Source organism: Cynocephalus volans, chromosome 5, assembly GCF_027409185.1.
Source record: "Cynocephalus volans isolate mCynVol1 chromosome 5, mCynVol1.pri, whole genome shotgun sequence".
NCBI lineage: Eukaryota > Metazoa > Chordata > Mammalia > Dermoptera > Cynocephalidae > Cynocephalus > Cynocephalus volans.
Window position 1 is genome coordinate 49674225 of NC_084464.1, and position 23063 is coordinate 49697287.

General features: G+C 38.9%; 1 protein-coding gene across 1 annotated transcript; it reads right to left on the reverse strand.

Moving 5' to 3' along the window:
- Positions 1-388: 388 nt before the first annotated feature.
- GLO1 (glyoxalase I) lies at positions 389-17069 on the reverse strand. Its single transcript, XM_063097112.1, has 6 exons — positions 16908-17069; positions 9110-9192; positions 6543-6683; positions 5345-5412; positions 4591-4680; positions 389-1889 (listed from the first exon to the last, which is right to left on the reverse strand). The coding sequence occupies exons 1-6, from the start codon at positions 16989-16991 to the stop codon at positions 1801-1803; spliced, it is 555 nt and encodes a 184-aa protein (XP_062953182.1). The 5' UTR covers positions 16992-17069; the 3' UTR covers positions 389-1800.
- Positions 17070-23063: the final 5994 nt, after the last annotated feature.

The following is a 23063-nucleotide window of genomic DNA, read 5'->3' on the forward strand; positions in this document are numbered from 1 at the left end:
ATTTAATAAGCATGGGCTATCTTTTGGCAAGTCTACTTAGTAAGTAGAGAAGGCCCCTTTCACTAGAAATAAAGCTGAAATGACTGAATTTATGAATAGCCCTCCCATTTGCTAATTCTAGTACTCAACCTGAGAAATTGATCTTAAATTCCTGACTCACTTTTTGATATTTTGCCTTTCTTCTCTTTGCACCTTACCACAATCTTTTATTCCTAATTTACTTTCTTTTTCCCACCTTTCCCATACTTCCTTATCCAGAAACTACCTGCTTTATAAGCTGTACAGAATTATGACTATTCCTGGTTCAGAATGAACCTGCAAATCTTCTCAAATCCTTTTAGTATTCCTAAAGGCAGCCTTTTTAAAGAAAGAACATGCCAGACAAAGATTTTAAAATTAAACAGTCTTATTTAAAATTTTATTTCCATCTGTAAGTACTGCTATTTGTTTAAACTGCTCACATAAATCCATTTCATCCAAAAAGGAAATGTAAAGTGGCTCTAGCAGGGCAAGCTCAGTTGGCATGACCTATCCAAAGGCCTTCCTACTAGAGTCTACAGAAAATCTAAATGAAGTTCAACCACAGATTGGGTGTTTTATTTTCCAGGCCATAGGAGATTTTCAAAATCACTTTGACTTTTCAAAACCCATCAAATGTCAATCACGGCAGGGAAGACCACTGAATTGATTTCTAATCACTAAGTTATCACTGAACATAGTTTATCATAAATGATTACTAGCATCATGAAGACCCTGGTGTAGGAAGGACTCTTCACGAGTAATATAAGCATTACTTAGGCAGGAATAACCAGGCGTCCGTAGAGTGGTTTTGAGCTATAGATTTCTTCTACTGCTACTGCCCTCACTGTGTTTTCTCAGGCCTGAGAGCTGAGAGCACAATGCTCAAACTCACCTATAGTTTTTAGCACAGAAGACTAGTGGAGGACATACTGCAAGATACTAGTTTTGAGGCACAATCTAAATACTAAAAATGATGAAGAGATCTTTAGTGTTTGAGCCTATTTATATTGCCTTCAATTCATTAAAGTTATTTTACATGTCCTTCTTTTTCACATGATACTTGGGAGTTTAAATGAGATAAAGTATGTTACAGCCTAGTCCACTGTCTGGGTACCCACTAAATATTATTCCCTTTCTCCTCCCCATTCCCAAATAAATAGGGTTAGTCCTTGAACTTTTAAAATACTTTATAAATAAAAAAAAATTAGTTTGTCTCCCAGTATCCTTGTCAGCATGATTCTGAATTGCTCTCAAGAGTAACTTCTCTTTTGTAAAACAAACACTTTATACTGTTTGAAGTAAACTTGATGTTTCATTTTTGTTCAGTGTTCTTTACTTTCCATTGTGAAAAGTTATTTCTGAGGAATTGAAACCCCAGAAGATAACCACAACAAAAAAGTTAAATGTTTTCTTTGAAAATTATGATTCAAAGGCAGACTTGAAAAGAAGTAATATTTAGGAGACAGCAGAAGGCAAATGCAGCCTCTGAAGGGAGCTGTTCTAATTATTACCTAAAAAGTAAAGTTATACAACTACATTCAAGGACATAAGATAAAGCACTGTTTAAAAAATAGAATGACTGAAGAGTTAGCTGAAAAACAAAAAAAGAAAAAAAAAAACAGCTGAAATAGGAAAAGGAAATGGATTTAAGAATAATTTGAATTAGGACAATGATCCATCAATCCTAGATGCTTCTGGTATCTGAATATCTTGAATCACATTGTTTCCTTTTTTTTATCTCTGTCTTCACTGAAATTTCAAAGGAGCATTCTCATATAACTAAATAACATTTGCCATATTGTTAGGATTCAAAATTTCAATCCAGTAGCCATCAGGATCTTGAATAAATGCCAGGCCTTTCATTTTACCTGTAAAATGAAATTTTTTCATTATTAAAAAGACTGAAAAACCTTAAAAATTAAAAAATTATTTTTATTAATTTAAATTTCAATTTGTATTTTAATAAAGTACATTATTTCGTTAATAGTTCTAATTTTTAAAATATTCTACATTGTCACTGTTACCCAGATGCCTGTTTTTCATAAAGACTAAAGTGTTATCTTCCACACAAAAGTGGAAGAAATAAACTTTGGGACTGGCTGCATTTTTTAGGTATCAGGTATTTGCCTCACCTTTATAATACCATTTCATGCAATGAGTTCATTAGTCACAGAAATTGTCTTAAGTTAGGGCCGACCCCGTGGCGCACTTGGGAGAGTGCGGCGCTGGGAGTGCAGCGACGCTCCCGCCACGGGTTCGGATCCTATATAGGAATGGCCCGGTGCGCTCACTGGCTGAGTGCCGAAAAGACCGAGGGAAAAAAAAAAAAAAGAAAAGAAATTGTCTTACGTTAAAGAAGAAAAAGGGAACTGTGAGGTGCTCAAGGGAACAGAGAGCATGGCTTACCCACATAACCAAAAGACCCAGATGCTCGGGTCATATAAACCCCTTTAAACGCTATGCCAAGTAACCGAAGCTCTGCCAATCAGATTCTTTCTCCCAGAACTCACAACTGGGACTGAGAGGCTAATAGGTCAGAATTGTTTGCTTAAATGAAAAAATGTGACCTCAGAAATTTATTTTTGAGACCAAGATTGGTTTGATTTCTATCTCTGGCTCCTTTCCCAACATCAACCCTAGTTTAACACAGATGGAAAATAGAAAAAAAAAAAAAAAAGAAACGCTGGTGGTGATGGTTGGGGAGAGAGAGAAATAGGTGAGAGATGGGGTGGGGCAACTGTAACCCAGTCTGTGTAGGAGGTGGTAATTTGGGCCTGGACTAGAGGGCAGTGCATCATGGCTATGGGAGAATAAACAGGAGTTTTGCTCTTATTCTCCCCAGTATCTTGGACATCAGCACCTGCCCTTGCATTTGTTCAGATATCCTCAGGGGTCAGTAAGGGCAGTGAAGGAGTCTTGTGCTTGTGAGAAACACAGAAAACCAAGTGGGGGCCAACTGAGCTCCCTAGCCCTCTATCCACATATCCAGGGCTAGGAAATGACAATCTCAGAAGTACCTCCTACTAATATTGCTTCTCTCTGAAGGACAAAGGGGGAAGATCTGACCTGAGGAGTTGTTCTGTGGAGTGTGAAGTATTTAAGTCTCATTTCCAGGTGCCTAGGTATCTCCAACCTGGGCTTATCCAGCCCATCTTCCTGAGACCATTGTGGTTGTTAAGGACTGGGATCTGGTCTTCCCCCATTCACACTGCCTGATGGATTGGAATAGCTAACAGTTGCAGGGAGAAAAAGCTCAGAGGACAAAATAACAAGAATTTGGGAAACATAACCATTAAAAAACACCAAAACAATGGAGTATAGATTCAAACAAAAGAAGAAATATTAGAATAATTAGCCAAGAACACATAAAAGTGATGAGCAGCATGAAATACTACCAATACGAAACAAGAAAATATTAAAAGAACCAAGCAATAATTAGGGATGAAAATTATAACAGATGGTTAATAACACAAAAGATGAGTTAAATATCAGAACAGATATATTTGGGGGGAAATTAGCTAATTTTCAAGGAAGTCTTCTAGAAAGAAGGCAAGAACAAAGAAATAATATAAAAAACTTCCAGAACAAAAAGAAACATAGAAAGGAACACAAGTCAGACTGACAGCAGATTTTTTTAACAGCAACACTGTATGCAAAAAGACAATTGAGAAGTATTTTCAAGATTGTAGGAAAATAAACCTAGGATATTCAACAAAATTGTCATTCATATACAAAGGCATGGTTCTTAGGCATACAGAGTCTCAAAAGTTTTACCTCACAAACCCATTGAAAACAATTTTGGTTTGAGGTACTTAAAAAAGGGACAGAAAAATCCAAAAGATGCTATAAGATATATATACAGAAAAGGTGATCAAACACCTTCATATATTTGTTATCTGAAAAAAAAAAAAAAAAAAAAAAAAAAAAAGCCAAGGTCAAAGAAAAAGAAAAAATAAATCAATAATATCCCAGTCTAGGTAACAGTAACATGATGGGGGTGAAAGGGAGCAAGTTCTTTTCTTACTAGGGAGAAGATTCGGATACTTAATAATTAGCTGGGTAAAAAAAAGGATTAAAATGAAACAGTGAAATGTTTCACATTAAAATTGAAACAATAAATCATGATGGCAGAAACATATTTAAAAGAATGAGAAGGAAATACCAGGCAATTATTATTAACTAAAGAGAGCTAGCATAGTTATATTAAAACCATAAAACAGATTTTAAGGAACTTATTTTGAGGTATCAAGATACATCCTGAAATAGTGAAAGCTGGTGGCCAATGAGAGAATGTGGTAGGTTGAGGAGTGGGAGAGGTAACCTAGGTTTTTGATAGCTCTCCAGGTCTTGTGTCTAGTCCTTTGTGAAGCCACCCTAGTTGCTGTCTTTCAGTTCCCTAAGATATCCAGATATTCTTCCCATAATTTCCCTTCTTTCCTTAAGCATATTAAAAAGTAGGCTTCTCTTACTTGCAACCAAAGGGCTTTACTACAACAGAGGCTTCTATGGGTGCTTAGTAAATATTATTTAACTAAAGAGAGACCTTAACACAGTAGGTAGTAGACTCACCATCATCAGGTTTCTTCACAAATTTGACTCCTAGTTCTTCAAATCTTTTACAAGCACCATGTACATCAGGAACAGCAATTCCAATGTGACCTTAGGTGACATCCCCCGAAAAATATGCAGAGAGAAGGAATAATCACAACAGTGTCCAAGTGCCACAAACAGCTTCCAAAACTATTTCAAAACATAAGGCACTTGAAAACAGATTAAGTGAAGTAGGTTCAAAATCTATAATATATTAAAGAACAAATATAGGTTTAACTGGCTGGGTGCAATAAAAAACTATTTGCTCTGAATTTTAAGTTATTTAAAATAAACCAATATTGGCTAATATATAGTTCAATCTGTTTATAATCTATACCAAAAAAAATAGGTTTGTTGTTGGCATTGAGTATTTAGCAGCCAACTGAAGCCTATAATCCTGTCATCTTGACTGAGAGATTTCAGATCAAGGCAGAAGTAACATGCTAGCAGAAATTAGGATTACTATTAACCATAGTTTTTTGGTTTTTTTTAAATTAAAAAGTCTACTGGAAATATAATATTGAGACTTAAAAGTAAGATCATTGTGAAAGAGTAAATGTAATGTTCAGACAGAGACTTTGAAATTAACTCCTAAATAAGATTACTTATGGAAAATTAAAATAACCATACTGCTAATAAATTGATTATATGATTATACAGTACTTAATAATTAGGCCATTAATGTTTTAGGGTTATTATAATCATAAATATGTACACAAATAGGCAAACACACCAAATCCTCGAGGGTCTGAATTGCCATTGTGGTAACTCTGGGTCTCATCATCTTCAGTGCCCCAATTGCTACAAAAGGAGGGAAAACATAACTATAATTGTCCCGTAGAACAGATGATATTCTGAAAAGAAAGTTGCAATAATCTGTCTTTGAAATTTTACCATGTGTATATGCTACTTTACGTACTTGGCCTAACCCCTGCTACTACAAATATTGTTTTCAGCTGAAGAAGGGCAAATGGGGAAAGAATAATTTTTTTTTTTTTTTTTTTTTTTGTCGTTTTTTCGTGACCGGCACTCAGCCAGTGAGTGCACCACCGGTCAGTCCTATATAGGATCCGAACCCGCGGCGGGAGCGTTGCCGTGCTGCCAGCGCAGCACTCTACCAAGTGCGCCACGGGCTCGGCCCAGGAAAGAATAATTTTAACTAGATGTAAAGAGACAGTAAAACCAGGCATCTGGATCAGAAAAATAATTATAATAAGAGCAACTATCATTCACTGTGCTAAGAACTTTATATTTCATTAATCCCTCAAAACAGCTCCACAGGTTAGATTTGAATATCTACATTTTACATATGAGACTGCCACTGGATTTTTTTAGGGTCACAGCACTAGTGTCAGAGCCAAGAACCACGTCTAGGTCTGTCTGATTCCAAAGCTTTGTCAAGGGACACAACTAAATCACACACCCTAAAACAAATGCTCTTTTGGTAGTTATTAAAGAATGCAGAGAAACAATGTAAAGAAATCATCTAAATTTTTAAATGTGGAAATTATAAAAATACCTTAAAATTTGAACATTTATTATTACAAAATGTTTAACTTTTTAAAAGAACATACAACATTTCTGGATCACAAATGCAGCAAAATAATAAAAGAATAAAATTTTTAATGCTGGAAGACTTTAGTTGTATTACCTAAATATTGCTTAGCTACAGTTTGGCAAATATCTTACCATTTCAGAGTCTTATACTGTCTATGTAAAAAACAATTGATCTCACTTGCCCTACTATGTACTATGCCATAAGAACAATGGAAAGACCACAAGATCCATGTAAAAATGCTCAAACAACCTGTTATGAATGTGAAGTGATTAGGTAGACCTGGTTTGAACTAAACTGGTAAGAAAAAAAATTTTTTTTAAAAACCACTTTTAAAAAATCTAGAATATATAAAAAGATAAAAACTAATACTCACTGTGTCAGCTCAAGTGTAGCTTTTCTGGAGAATACCCATGCTATTTTTTCATCCTTATCTTCAGGGATGTCGTTTTTATCCTCATAAGCCAAGAAATAGAGTGAAAATCTCATAGAAAGAAAATCGAATTTTTGGAGTAGCCTGAAATTAAGAAAGAAGCCTAAATCATTAACAATAGGAAAGGCTGATTCATACTAAAATTAACATAACTTAATATTCAAGTTTTACTAAGAGTAAGAGCTATATGTAGTGAGGCTATTTTAATGGGAAAAGCAGGGGGGAAAAGCAGTGGAAAAAATCTCATTAAAAAAATCTATTCATCTATAAATATCAGTGAAATACAAAAATAAAAAGGCAAACTTGTAATTCATCAATTCTTCAAATATAATGAAATTTAGCTGAAATTATGGTACTTGTTTATAAATGGAAAAGAATATATTCAAAAGAGAATTTTGCTTATTTGCAGTGACAAATATAATGTATTACCTTACTGTTCTTTCAAATATATATGCCACTCAGTTTAATAAATACATTTATTGAGTTCCTACTATGCCAAAATTTCTAGGAAAGAAATAGGTGGTAAGAGAAGGAATAAGAATAAGAATCAGGTGGCATCAAATACTGCAGAAAGGTCAAACAGGATTAAGACAGAAAAAGTCACATGATATAGAATGGTCCTGTGAGAGCAGTTTCAGTAGCACGGGGCAGCAGAAGCCAGACTGCATCAAACTGGGAGAAAGAATAGGAGGTGAGCAAGTAAGACAGCAGCAAGTGCAATCTACCGATATAGATGGATGGTGACAATGGGGAGGTGGATGAGAGGGCAGAGGGCAAGAACATTCTAGAAGAAAAAAGACTTAAGCTTGTATGTAGGTTGAACGGAGTTAAGTGGAAAAGTGAGACTGATATAAGAGAAAGAGTGAATGAATTACTAATCCTGAGGTTTTAAAAAAGATAATTGAAGTTATGAACTATAAAGTGAGTTTGGAGTGTACAATTACTTTACAAGGAGTGAGGTAAAATGAGGATGCATATAACACAAATTTTTTTAGATTATGGAGGATTAAATGCTTAAAGATGACCTTGTTCATAATCAAGAGCAAATGGTTGAAGCATAGCAAATGAAAAATTTCTAAAGTTCTCCAAATCTTTAATTATCACTGCTGTGTAACTGCCTTGGCCCACTGAGATCCACGCACTGACTTACTACAAGTAAGATTTACTCTAACATGTTTATAATAAAGCATCAAACATATCAAATACTCGAGTCATGAAAATCTATCTCTGTGCCTACTAAAGCAGACAGCACAAGGCTTATAGACCAATCAGATGGGAACTGAAGCAAATAAACCTGCTGCAAATTGCTTTTCTCTGCAAGGCGTATCTTTCAGCTTATTGTCAAGTTGTATCCTGTTTCGGGGCTCTTTAAAACCAAGGTCAACATTAGAGTCAATCAAACATGGATTCAAATTCTAGCTCTGCCACATGCCAACTGTGAGATTTGGGGCCAGTAACTTCATCTCTTTAAGCACTTGTTTCCTCATCTGTAAAATGAGGAATAAACTACCTCATAAGCCTACTATGAAGACTGAAAGAAATAACATGTGAAGTGCCTGGCAAATAGCAAGTACTCAATAAATTTGTTTTCATTCTGTCCTTTAAATATGCCACAAATGTATGCATAACTACTTTTTCTGGAAAGAAACACAAGAAACTTAACAGCAGTAATCTTTGGGGAAAAGGACTAGGGGAGGGAAGCTATCACTTTTCATTTTGTATTTTTCTAAGCTGGCCAAATTTTTTAAACATACACATATATCTGTATTACTTGAGTTTTTCTCTCAATGTTAGTGGAGATTATCTAGGCAGTAAATTAAAGATCATTTTATTTTATTCTTTACATATCTATATTATCAAAAACAAAAAACTCATGTTATTTAGGGAAACAAATCAAGAAAAACAAAGTTTGTCAATTATACCCAATAAAGCTGGGGAAAAGAGAAAAATAAATTAATATGCTTTTAGGACTGCAAGATCAGAAGATATTACATGTTCAGCAAAAGAAAACACAGCCCATAAAAATGGAACAAATGGCTAGATTTAAGTAAAGCCATTCATTTTATGAGTAATATGTACTTATAGCTATATCTTTTCTGAAGTAAACAAGAGGCTAAAAGTGGTCAGAACATCAAAAGTAAACAAGAGGCTAAAAGTGGTCAATACTTACAGCTATATGTTTTCTGAAGTAAACAAGAGGCTAGAAGTGGTCAGAACATCAAAAGGTGTCTGAACATATTAAGGATTTAGAGCATAGCTCTTAGAGAGAAGGGTGATTAAAGAAAATCCAAGTATTTGTGTCTTGTTGCCCACTGAGCCTAGCTGGGATAGAGAAGAAAAGGAACTTCACACAAGCCCTGTCCAATCAGGCCTAGTCACAGACTCCTGGCCAAAAGAACTTTTGTTACTTCTAAAACAAACTTTAATTTTAAAAATAGATCTGAAAACATTCCCTGTGTTTGCAAAGCTATGTATTTAAACATTAAGGTGCCAATAAATAATTCACTTACGTCATTCCAAGAACTCTAGTATAAAAATCCAATGACTTCTTAGGATCCTTAATTCGTATCATAGTCTGCTGCAATAGAAAATCCTAAGAAGACACAGTACATATTGTATTAAACACCTTTAACTTTTACCACTTATTACTTTGAAAGTTGTCAGAATCAAAATGGAGTCACATGTGTCAAATTCTAACAAAAAATAAAGCAAGGATGCTGAGAAGAGAGGGCCCTCACTCATATATGCCTGTGATAAGAATTATTACAAAGACTCTCTTACACACACATGCCTGTAACAAGAACTTTTGCCTTGGACCTTTCAAACTGCAACTTGCTACATGAGTCACAAGGACAGCTAGTTGGATGCATAGGAACACTTGCCTGATACTCTCTCCACTACTGAAATGGCATCAACTCCTGTGATAAGCCCCTAAAACAAATGCTGTCTTTGTTTCAAAACAAATTACACGTACTTTTCTCTTTTGCCTTTAAAAACCTTCGTCTTCCTTTAACTCCCTGAATACACAGATATATAGTTTACTATGGCACACATATTCCCATTACAATGTTCTATTCGCAGTTAAACTCATTATTCTTTTAGCCTCTCTCTTTGCAACTTAGGTTGACATTACCAACATTAATTGTGCTTTCTGTAACAAGATACAAATGGTACACCACTGTAACACAAGGTTAAAAAAAACCAAAAAAAACTTTGTCCTCTCAGCCTACAATGGAAATCACCTGGAAACATTTCCATATCTACAATCTACAATGTCTGTGGCTCTCTGCTCAGTGGTGTTTTCTGGTTGCAGGTCCCTATGTGGGGGCAGGTCCAAAGTGCCAAGGAGTTTACACCCCAAGAATGGCCCTCAACCAATAGTGGATAAAAGGCTTGGCTTCCTTGCCCCTTAGTGGGACAATTCTGAGGCATGTTCCACACAGTCCCTCAGAGGCTCCCAGCAGGACTGAAGCCCAGTTACCCACAGTGGTAATCTATCCACATATACCTATTATTGGCCTCCCTTCCCCAATCCACAGGGCTTTCTGTGACCACTTCCAATAAACTACTAACAACTACATTCTTGTCTCTAGTCTGCTTCTGGGTGACCGAAACTAAGACACTGATGTTATAAATAAAGAGTTCAATCACCATAATATTTGTTGAATGAAACCATAAAAGCCCTTCCAGAACCATTAACTGATAACCGTGTAAATTAGCAACGAGTTACTAACAAGATCTTAGACTCCTAAATAACTAAAAGGATAAAAAGTAACTGTCTCTAACACCTTTGTAAAAATGTTCAATTTATAAACATCAGGAAACAGAAGGCTTGACTGATAAAAAGGTAGAGTTTATTAATTCTTGGAGTTAAGATTATTATTAGCATTAATAGTAATACTTTGCTTAGGAGTTTGACAGAATTAGGTACAATAACTCTATGAGGTATTACTATCTATAGGTACTAATATCACCATTTTATAGATGAGAAACTGACACTGAATGATTAAATTAATTGTCCAAGCCTTCTAAGTTTAGGTCTCCTTTTACCATAGCTACCTTTCAGACCATGAGTCTGTTAACCTCATCACCGCTTCCCAACTGATTTTTTTTGTTATACCCATGGACTTGACAAAACAGACCTGAAAATTCTGACCACTCCCTTTGTAGCCACATAGCCATTTCTCCCCTGTAACTCACATCATACAAATATACTTTATTCATTCAGTGTCATTAAGAAATGTTTTTCTATTTTGCTGAATTTTAAGTTACCAAAATGTTCTCTTTTAAGCATTAAACATCTTATTTAAAATAAAATTAGCCTTGAAAACTACTTTATCTTATTAAAACTGACCTCAGTAATTAAATTCTTCATTCACAGCTGATAATCACATATAAGGCATTTGGCTCTGAAGTTACGTTTCTAGAATATTTGGGTTGCTTTTCTTTGTTAGGTGCTACCCTCCTAAAGGTCTCAGTTTTTTAGCAAGCAGCCTAGAAAGTGGAAAAGCAGCTCCTGACTGTCCGGTGCTAGCCTGGCATTCACGACTAGGCCTTGGTTTTCTCCTGTTGAACATAATTGTAAAAACACCTACAAAGTCACTCTGTGACTACAATGAAGTGAGACCAAAAATAAAAACTTTAAAAAAATGTTTAAAAAGCCACAAGACCACTTTAACTTCATATCCTTTTCTAAGCACAGATTAAAAGAAGGCACTGTGATTACTACAAAAATAGCAAACATTCCCTTCTCCCAGCTAAAATGAATGACTGCTCCCTCTCTATCAGTTACAACGTTTGCTTGAGGAGGCCAACTCCAGGACAAAATCCTATGGGTGATCTTTCAGACCAGACCACAGGCAATTACAAAGGCTTTAGCTGGAAGGCCTCATGGGATAAAGCTCTCCTCCTCCCCAGACTTGCTGTTCAGGGAAAAAAATAAATAAATATAGCCAGGCGGGTAGTTACGAGCAGAGGTCTGAAGATGAGACGGACTTGGTGCTCAGCCCATGCACTGCAGTCTCTGGGGTGAGTTGCAGGCAAGAACTAAATTCTAAAGATGTCCCTAGTTATTCTATCAAACACTAATTTAGGTGCTGCTGTGAGGGACTTTGCAGATGGAATTAAGATTACTAATCATCTGGCTTTGTAACAGGGAGATTAGCCTGGATTATTTAGGTGAGTTCAATATAACCACATGAGACCTTAAAAACAGAAGAGGAAGGCAGAGGAGAGGTATGGCAGTAGGGGATGTCAGAGATTTCAAGTGTGAGAAGGAGTCAACCTGTGTGGGTGGGTGCTGGCTCTGAGATGTAGGCGCACAAGTGCATGGAATTAAAAGTGGACAGCCCCCACTCATCCGCAGCTAATAGCCAGCAAGGAAACTGGGACCTCAGTCCTGCAACTGAAAGGAAATGAATTCAGGCAACGACCTAAACGAGTCTGGAAGAGGATTCTTCTGGAGAGCCACCAGTAAGAAACGCAGCCCAGACAATACCTTGATTTGAAAACAGTGGGACCCATGTCAGATTTCTAAACTACAGAACCGTGAGATAAAATATTTTCAGCAAAGCTGCATCCAATGTTACTGGTCTCTTCTTCAGTTAAAAAAAAAAAAAAGTATAAAATCTAAAAACTACCTTTTAAAATCTGTTCTGTGGTGATCCAGTTAACTATTTCACCAATGACACATTGCTCACATTCATATTTTGTCTCTTCAAGATCTTTCTAGTATCAACATTTAGTACTGCTAGACTACAAATGACTATCATTGCTTCTGTTCAGTCCATAAAGGCTATACTCAAATCCATGTACTTCAGAAGTTGTTTGTTTGTTTTTGCTATAGATGCTGTGCCATGTACTTGTCAAAGAAGTTGGACAATCCTACTTATCCCTATCTACAATCTTTCTAGAAAGCTATTTGGATTTCAAGAGTCTTCAAGAATTCACACTCTTTGGCCAAGATGTTTCCCTTTCTAAAAATCTATCTGAGGAAATTTTAGAAACTCTGACAAAGATTTATGTACAAAGACAGTCATTACAACACTTATACAATAATTGTGTAAGAGATGTTTTAAGAGATTTACAGAAAGTAATTCATGTAAGCTTCATAACAACCCTATGAGGTATGTGTTATCATCCCCATTTTACTGCTGAGAGTTACGTGGCAGAGAAAAAACTCCAGCCCATGCAATCCAGTTCCAAAGTCCTTGCTTTCAACCACCCTGCTAAACTGCCTTTAATAACAAAGAATTAGTCAGATAAAGTATGACACAGGCAAAATAGAATATTATGAAGACATTTAAAATGCTGCTTAGAAATATATAGCATAAGGATAGGCACATAGGTATATTAAGTTTAAAAAGCAAAATATACATGTATAAATACACAGTTTTATTTAATATGCTATTAAGATTATATCTTAAAATTAATGTTAAAGCCTTTAATTTTACTATCTATTAACAAAGCTATATATTATATGTCTAAATCCATACGTAAAAATGAATGTCAAAATTAACTTTAAAAAGTTTATAAATGGCAAAATAAAAATACAATGGTACTTCAAAAGGTGCGTAGAAAAATAAAATTAAAATACTAATCTTTCCATGACCTTTTGGAAGACCTCTCATAAATTCACTATTAGTAGATTTATTAATAAAATAGAGGTTTAAAATCCTTCACTATGATTTGTTACATGGATGATATAAAAAACAAGGCTTGCTGTTTATAAAATAATCAAGTTACTCTGTGCTCAGATAGTTTTCTATCACCAAAATACTCTGTTAACTCCCTGTACTTCTGGCAAACACTTGCATGATTTTGTGAAGAAGTTCCTGTTTTAAAAAGTTTAGTCCTTAAAAATTACTGTTTATTGTTTTAGTTCTAAAGTATTGTTTAAAATATATCTTGTGTTCAAAAAGTAAGACTTATGTTCATGTCTTGTCTCATCTGAGAATTTTTAACTTTGTCTTTCCCCTATCATGCTCTAAATTTGGAACAATAAAAGATGTCTTTTATGCCCAAACTCTCTTTGAGTTTCCTGGGATGGCTACCAGGTGACAAAGATTTGCTCCTTTGCCTTATGAAAAGGTAGAATAGACCTAATCCATTTGGGTGGCGGGGTGGGGAGAGTAAATTTAACTACCTCAAATCGACTGCGAGAAAACTTTAAAGGTACAATCAAAGATGTGACCAATGCATGACCTACTTGTCTACAATATAATCCTAACGAAACTGTAAAAGTGGGACAGGTACGTGAACCAAAGGATCAAGACCCCTTTGAGCACCTCTAAATGGATTTTTTTTTTTTTTTTTTTTGTATAAGGTATGAGACTTAGGTAGAGCTTTATATTTTAACCTATGGATGCCAATTGCTGTGGCACCACTTGTTGAAAAGGCTCTCCTCCATTGAACTTTTTCATCTTTGTCAAAAATCTGTTGGGCATATTTGCATAGGTCTATTTCTGGGTTCTTTATTCCATCCCACTCATCTGTGTCTCTAACTCTCTGCCAATACCACATAGTGATTACTGTAGTTATGCAATGTCTTAAAATCAGTTAGACAAATTCTTCCCATTTTATTCTTTTTTCAAAACTGTTAATGTAGCTTTTTTGCCTTCTGCTATAATTTAAATGTGTCCCCCAAATTTCATGTGTTGAAAACTTAATCCCTAAATTCATGTTGATTGGAGATGGGGAGGTTCTTTTGGGAGGTAATTAGGATTACAGAAGGTCATCAGGGTGAGGCCCCCATGACAGGACTGGTGACTTTTAAAGAAGAGAAAGAGCAACCTGAGCTGACATGCACACTCTTGCCCTTTCACCATGTGATCCCTCCACCATATCATGATGCAGCAAAAAGGCCCTCATCAGATGCCGGCACCATGCTCTTGCACTTCCCAGCCTCCACAACTGTGAGCTAAAAACTTCTTTTCTTTATGAATAACTCAGTCTATGGCACTCTGTTATAGCCACTGAAGACAGACTTAGACATCTTCCATATAAACTTTAGAATAATCTTGTCTATATCTAAAAAAAGACTGATAGGGATTGAGTTAAAAGTGTATCAATCTGAGAATTCACATCTTTACTATGCTGAGTTTTCCAGTCATGAACACAGTATGTATTTCCATTTATTCAGATCTTCTTTAATTCCTATTATCAGAATTAAGCAGGTTTCAGCATACAAGTTCTTAAACATTTATTAGTTTATACCTAAGTATTTCATTTTGTTGAACAACTGTAAATGGTATTGTATTTTTAATTCTGGTGCCCATGTGTTCTTTGTTAGTATTTAAATATACAATTGATTTTTGTATGCTTGTTTTGTACCCTGTAACATTGCCGAACTCATTAATTCTACCAGTTTTTTGCAGGTTTGTTTAGGATTTACTATTAGACAATCATGTCATCTGCAGATAAGGACATTTGATTTTTTCTTTTCCAACTTATGTCTTTTATTTCCTTTTCTTACATTACTGTACCAGCTAGACTTTCCAGCACTTTGTTGAGTAAGAGTAGTAAGAGGAGACATCATTGCCTTGTTACCAACAATAGGGAGAAAGCATCACCATTAAGTGTAATATTATCTGTAACTTTCTTATAGATGCTCTTTATCAAGTTGACAAAATGCCCTTCTATTCCTATTTTTTCTTAACTTTTTAAAAAATTCATGAATGGGTGCTGAATTTTTTCAAATGCCTTTTCTGCATCAATTGATACACTCATTTGAGTTTTAATTTTTTTTCTTTACCTTAACATGATGGATTATATTGATTGATTTTTGAATATCAAACTAACCTTGCATCTCTGGAATAAACTTCACTTGGTCATGGTATATAATTATTTTTATATATTGCTGAATTCTACTTGCTAATATTTTGTCAAGGAGTTTTACATCTTTATTCATTAGAGATGTTGGTCTATAGTTTGTTTTTTTGTTTGTTTGTTTTTTTTGTACTGTCTTCATCTGATTTTAATAACAGGGTAATACTGCTTTATAAAAGTGTTCCTTCCCCTTCAATTTTCTGGACAGGACTGTGTATAATTGACGTTAATCCTTCTTTAATATTTGGTAGAATTCTCCAGTGAAAGCACCTGGGTCTGCAGATATCTTTTTTCAAAGTTTGTTAATCATGAATTTAATTTCTGTAAGTACATAAAATACTGTTATTTGGGAAATTAATTTACACTGAATGACTCAATTTATATTACATGAAATAACTAGATATTAATATTAAGGGGTATACAAGCAAGATGAGTGTGAGAGGGGATTTTTTTTTTCCCCTTCCCCCTTAATTCTGCGTTGACATTTTCCCTAAGCTAAGTACCAGGTTCTAGTCAATAGCTTTAGCAATTAGAGGTGTCTCTTTGCCCTGAAGGCAAACAGCAAGCAGGGACCAGTCATCGCTCCTTTTAGAGGTCTACATAAAGCACATATTCAATCTTCGAGGGATTTACAAATGTTGCAGTCAAATGAATAACGACAAAGGTGTTTACTGACAATTATGACTTCACTGGAATAACCTCCCCCAAGCAGGATGCTGTGTCTAATCTTGACAACGCAGGGAGGCACCACACCTGAGTGAGTTACACTGACTCAGTACAGAGATGTTAAGTAAGTGAAAGCCGTCATACGCAACAGGTCATTCCTCTCACTGGGTCACCACTGTAAAACGGGAGGGTCAAAGAAGGAATTTCTAAGATTACCTGGCTTCATGGTCTGTCATCTCTCCTGGGGGCCACCATGCACAAGGAGGCAGAAGTGCGGTCGCAAGCAACAGCAAAAGTCAAGCAAAAGTGAAATTTGGGGCGCGGTTAAACCCCCAGCGATATTAGTTTGGAGGAGTTAAGCCTGGCGTCGGGGTGGTTACGAAAAATTACCGAAGCTGCGAGGTCCGGACCGGTATGGACAGGGACCACCGAATTTAGGACTGAGAGTTCGGAAACTGCTCTTATAAGCCATGGAGATTGACCTGGGGAACCGCACACCCACAGACAAGGAACCTGACCCTAGGTTGGCCTGGCTCCCAGTTACCGTCCCCCAATTAAACAAGTTAATGCAAGTAGGGTGGCAGTCTTTGAAACAATCTGAGGAAATGGATCCCCCTCCATTCTTCGTGGCCTCCACGGATCCCCCCATCGGACACCATTAGCCTTCTTCCCTGCCCATTCCAGTCCGCCCAAAGCCGGCAGACCTGCAGCGGAGGCCGGATGGGGTTCGAATCCGGGCCGGCCCAGGCCCGGCGGAGCCCCAGGATCCGCTCCCTCTGAGGGCCCTGAAGCGGGAGAATGAGGTCCTGTGCCAACCTTGGTGCTGGGGTCCGCTTCGGAGCAGCAACTGAGGGCGGCCTCGTCAGTAAGGCCGCCGGACGCCGACTGCAGTTCTGCCATGGCCGCACTGCGGTATCACGAACGACAGTATTCAGGAACCCAGCAGCCACAAACACCCCGACCCGCCCTTGTACTGCCGTGACTGAAGGCGGTGCGACTGCGCCGGGGGCGGGCGGCCTCTGACTTCCAGCCAATCGCTGCGCGGAGAGCAGGTTGGCTCTCTGCTGATTGGGTCCTAGTGAGTCAGAGCCTACGCCTCAAGACTGCAACTCCCATGTTGCCTTGCACGAGCCGGAGGCAAGCTGTTTAAAAAGATTACCACCGGCTGGGGAGCGTGGCTTTTCTGTTACTTAATGACCTAATTGTTTCTGTTTAACTATTAAAGTTCGGTGAAAGAAAGTGAGCCGAGATGCCGGCTACTGTTCAAGCTTTAAAAGAAAGAAATCTGCTGGGCTGTGCTCAAAGTGGCACAGGGCCCAGGGCTGCCCTGAAGATGGTGGACAGCACCAGGTGTGGGGATAATATAACACCAGGTGTGCAGAGCTTATATGGTGTGCCAAGGGCTGGCTGATACCATCAAGGAGGGTCGTTATGCTAATATGGATTGGGGTGAAGAACTGCATCCTTGCGGAAGCAAAGGGGGTTTCTGTTTAAGTCAGGAGGCTTCTTGCAAAGGGAAGGGGGGAGGGGAGGAGAGGAGGAGGGTGGCGCCGTTTGTACCTGGGCTTGTCTAAAGTGGGGCTGGTTATGTTGCAGATCTGTTATTCGGTAACCACTCATACCCCAGGGCTGCAATTTGAAGAAAATTGGAATCCAATGGAAAGTGAGAATTGGGAGTTATTGTTTTTAAATTGTAAAGATTCAAAGTCTATTTTTGTTACCCAACCCTTCCTGCAACCCAGGTGGTTTTAGGTCCCAACATGGCTTCAGTTCTGCTTACACCAGCATTTTCTCAGTTTAAGCAACACAGGATAATTAAAACAACTTTGATTTAGTCAAAAACCTAGGTTCAAATTTTGGTTCCACCATGTATTAGCTCTAGAAGCATGGAACAATTACTGACCCTCTCTGAGCTTCATTACAGAATTTGATGAGAAATGAGATTTAAAACTTGGTTTGACTACTGTACTTATGATCCAAATGTTCATAACTTGCAGTATTTTTTACATTAATTTTGCTAAGGCATATATTTAAATAGTATTCATTGGGAGGCTTAGTCATCACTGTGTCTTCGATGCCTGATTCATAGTGTTACTGGGCGACATTTCCAGGTTCTTGATCTATGAAAGAAGAATCTTTTGTGGACCAGCAGAAGGAAAGGAAGAGAGAGACAGAGAAAGGGAACATGATAGGGTTTTATTACCAAGTGAAGGTCCGTGCCAAAGTGCACAGGCATCTCTGCCAGAAAGAGACGGCAGGCACCCCTGACCTTTTCCATCCTCTCCGTGCTAACTCCTCATAGCTAACCTCTGCCCCTTCTCGGGCACAGGCTCTGGCTGATCCAGTCTGAAAATTTATGAGCAGCCTCCCTGGGGTGTGTCCCTACCACGTCCTGCCTCAATAGTAGATGCTGAATAAGTACTTCCTATTGTTAAAATAATAACTAGTAACTCCTGTGTGTAAACGTAATTTAGAAAAGGATTTTATGTTAATGAAACAGCAGGACCCCATATTCAATTCTTTTACCCCTGGGGCTAGAGTAGGCTCAGCCATAGAGGTAGTTTTCCAGTCAAACTTGCTGGCTGAATTCCCAGAAATAGGAATATGCTTGCCTAACAGAATGTTGATAGGCATGAGGTTAGCAGGGTGGGCATATCTCTGACTTCCCTCTTTTCTCATGGTCATTTGATATTTTGAACCTTGGTTATGGGCCAGGATAACAATTATTTACATAAACGTTGAGCTGTGTTTTCAGATTACCCGAACTGTGGCCTTGCTACTATCCAGACCTGGAGAAGCCAAGTGTTGGGCTGGGTCACAAACCCCACTGAAACATTGTAAGACTAGACCTGCGAATGAAACTGACTCTATTTTCCCTGCAGAGGACACTTGGTTACTTTTCCACTCCTCAGTCCTGAGACCCCTCAGGGCAAATGATTACCCCATGGGCTGCCCCAACAGAGGAGATAAGAAAGGAAACAAATATTTACTGAGTTGCAAAACCCCTCCCCAAGGCTTGTTTACTATAATTGTAAAAGTTACAAATTAACCTTAAGACCCCTTTAGGAATTCCCACCTGGGCACAAAGCATCAAGGTGACTGCTACAATGACTGTCCTGGGGTGACAATAATGAACACCATTTCCTACTGAGCATGCACCAATGACGCAACCAGGAAAAACAGAATGGACCACCTCCAGTGACAATGGCCTGCCACCCCTTAACTCCTTTCCCTATAAAAGACCCTGAACAGCTCCCTTGGGGCGGGGGGCTAGCTTACTGTTGCTACCCCCCTTATGCATAAGTCTAGCTACTCTTTTAATAAAGCGTTGCTTGCTTTACTGTTGGGTACATTGTTCATTTCTATGACTTTGGAATCCGAGAGCCTAATTTAATCACTGGCAAAAATTGGAAAGCTTTGGGCACCGGAGAGGACTCTAGCTGCAAGAGGCAAGTGGCCACTGGGACTATTTTGCTTCCATTTCTCTGCTGCTGGTAGATCTCTCCTGGAGTCCCTGGCCTAAAGTCTGACAAGGCATTGCTTATTCTCTTTACCTTTCTCTGATTTTCTGAGCCTTCTTCTGTTTGGATTGTATCCACTTCTGTATAGGGGCACCCTGGAGGGCTCCTGGCTATGCTTTGTTTTTCTGATTTAAATCTAATAGATCTGCAACATAACCAGCACCACTTTAGACAAGCTCAGGTACAAAATGGTGCCACCCACTTCCACCCCTCCCCTCCCCTCTTCCCTTTATGAGAAGCCTCTTGACTTAAACAGAAACCCCTTTTGCTTCCACAAGGATGCAGTTCTCCACCCGGATCCACATTAGCATAATGACCCTCCTTGATGGTATCACCCAGCTCTTGGCGCCAACATACCTATATAAGCTCTACCACCACCACCCCACCTGGTGCTGTCCCCCATTTTCAGGGAAGCCCTAGGCTGCCTGCTACTTTGAGCACAGCCCAGCAAATTTCTTTCTTTGATAAAGCTTGAACGGCGGTGCCGGCATCTCGGCTCACTTTCTTTCAAAATCTAGTCGATACTTTTCTTCTTTATGCTGAAAACAGTGGGGAGAACCTCCTTTATCAATTACTGTTAATGGAATAGGTTGGCCCCGCCAATTAGGACTAGGCTAAACTGGACCCCACTGCTCCACTTTTCTGTTTGTTTGCTTGGTTAGACATTTAGTTGAGTACCGGTAATCTGAAGAAACCTTCCACTCCTTGCATCAACTTTCAGACTTTCAGGTCATTTGTTTAAGGCGAGAGTGCAAGCCGAGCCTGACCTGTCGTTAACTCCACCACCCAGTCCTGTGCAGGTTGTGGGTCAGGTAAGCAAAAGAAAAACCGAGTAGCCATGGGCAAAGTAGACATGCTTTATTCCAGACGTGAGCTCCACTGCCAGCAGTTCGAAGCCAACAGTTCGAAGCCTTGTTTTATATGCCAAACTACACAATAGTGGCAAGGTCATGTTGACTCATACCCAGCCAGATATGAGTGGGGCCTGACTAAACTAACTCCATTTTTCTCACACCCCACCCCTTCAGGGTCTCTCCTTGTACAATCTATGCATCTGTATTCTTCCACGATGTTCCCTTGGCAAGGATAGATGAGCCTTGTATCCACAGGCCACAGCCGCAATATAGGCTGCAGCAGCATGCTGCCAAAAACACAGGCACTTCCTTCAAGCACAGCCAGCACCCATCTGCCCACCACTCCTGGAGAGGGTCACCAGTCATTTTTTGCACAGCACGAATCTCATTTGTCAATTGCTGTAAAGCTTGAATAACATTGTAGTGATAATCAGGGATGTATATACAACATTCCGTTCCAAGGAGAGCACACACTCCACCCTGAGAAGCTGTCAACATGTCTAGAGCCCTGCAGTTTTGTAACGGCACATTTCTCATTTGATAAAGTTCCTGATCCTTTAAAGTTAAGAGGGTTAAGTCATGATGGGTTTGGTTCAGGGCTCTAGCAACATGATCTGCTAAAGCAGTTATTTTCCATTCAGACACCAAAGCCGCTCCTTGTGGCGAAAGCAAAGCTAATGGCTAATACCACCAGAGGGTACGTTTCACCGTATATCTAGTTTTAATGGAGTCCCAATTAGAGGGATGTTGGTCCAGTGTTGCATACACTGAGGCTGGTAAATAAAGAGTGTCCCAGGTACATCTAATTGTCCAGTTGTGTGGAAGATATGGCCACCCATGAGTCCCCCATACCCATAATGTTCCCTGTGGTACTGATATCACTATTCTCTTGGGTCTTTGTTCAGTCTCATACTCTATTTCTTGACATTGGGGAGTGGGGGGTCCAGCCCATAACTTCTGTACCCTCAGTACATTCAACACACCTATCAGCCAAACCCTGAAACTCTACCCTGTCAGCTGCTAACAAAGAAAACCCATCTTGTACACTGTAACTGTCCCAGGGCTTACGAATATTGAGGTGGGCCTTCACGTTTTTCACAATATGTTGTGTAGTACCATTCCAGATGGCAGTATGTGAAAAGTTCCAGAAAAACCAGGTTCAGTTAGCAGTTGTCATTGGAGTGATCTTCCATGGGAATCCTGCAGCCACACTGGTGGGAATTTGGTGCACACTCTGTAAGCAGAGACATTGGCTACATCTGCATATGTGTGCACCCGGTTGACTATGGTATTGGCAGCTACAAAACTATGGGCAGAAAGACAAAAGAGTTATCGGCACCAAGAGGGGGAGCACTCGCCCCTCAGGCAGAATGCATGCCAATTTACTATCTTGAGAAAGAAGGTTGTGGGCACAGGAGCCTTACCTGGTTTGTGATACCACAGCTTATCAGCTAACACTGTGGGATTTGTAGGTTCTACATGTAAAAATATAGGGGAACTCATAATCAGCCACAAGGACAAAATAAACATACCCTTCAGAATGGAACATTTCTCTGTTCCAGGCCATGTTACCTTTACTCAGGGAGGCCAAGTATTCTTGTTGGAAAACTCAAGATTAAAAATTATTTTGTGCTTATGCAGCGTCTCTGTGGCTAACTGAGCTTATCTACCAGGGCTCCCAGAAGTCAGCCCAGTTAATAATCAGCTGCCTGCTCAAGTCACGTGAATTCAGAGAAACCAAAACTTAAAGAGCCCACCTAACCTGCCTATAAAAAGCCTTGTAAGATTCAGGGCGGGTTCCCAGGATTTCAGAACGTGAGTTCACCTGGGTCCCACTAGCATAATAAACTTTCTGACCCTCCCACCCCCTGAGTGTTTGGAGCTTCCTTGCTACATCTGTTCCATAACACTCTTTACCCAAGTTGAGACCTGTAAATCTTCTTTTAATGCTCTCCCTCAATGTCCGATTAAGCCTACCCAACATACATGTGGGGCTTCTATCTTCCATGGCCATTCCCATTGTACTGTTTGCCCCTGTTGCAAACAGTGGGGGCTGGTAAGAGAATGTTTCCATTCTTACCATATCCGGATTCAGCAGCTCTTCTTTAGTAGTAACCTGCAGTTGAATAGGTGCTGCGGCTCTATGCAATAGAGCCTCCACTGGAGAGGGCCTGCCCTTGCAGGGTCTCTCATTTAAGATCTTGACTGTCAGCCACAACTGCCATGTCCACCCCTTCATGGATGGGGGTTGGGCAGACAGCCTTAGTTCCTTTTTCAAAAGACCATTGTACTATTCGATAATTCCCACTGCCTGGGGGTGATATGGAACATGTTGTTTCTACTGAATAGACAATTGGAAAACCCACCTCTGAACTTCATGTCCAGTAAAGTGGGTTCCATAATCACTGTCTATGACCAGTGGTCGACCATACGTGGCCATAAGGCTATTCAATGCCTTAATAATGCTTGCCTGGTCTGGGGCCTTGCATGGCCATACAAACAGGAGTCCTGTAGCTGTATCAACAGCTGTAAAAATGTACCTGAAATTCCCTGAGGTGGGAAGTGGTCTCACAAAATCCACTTGCCATCGAGTCAGG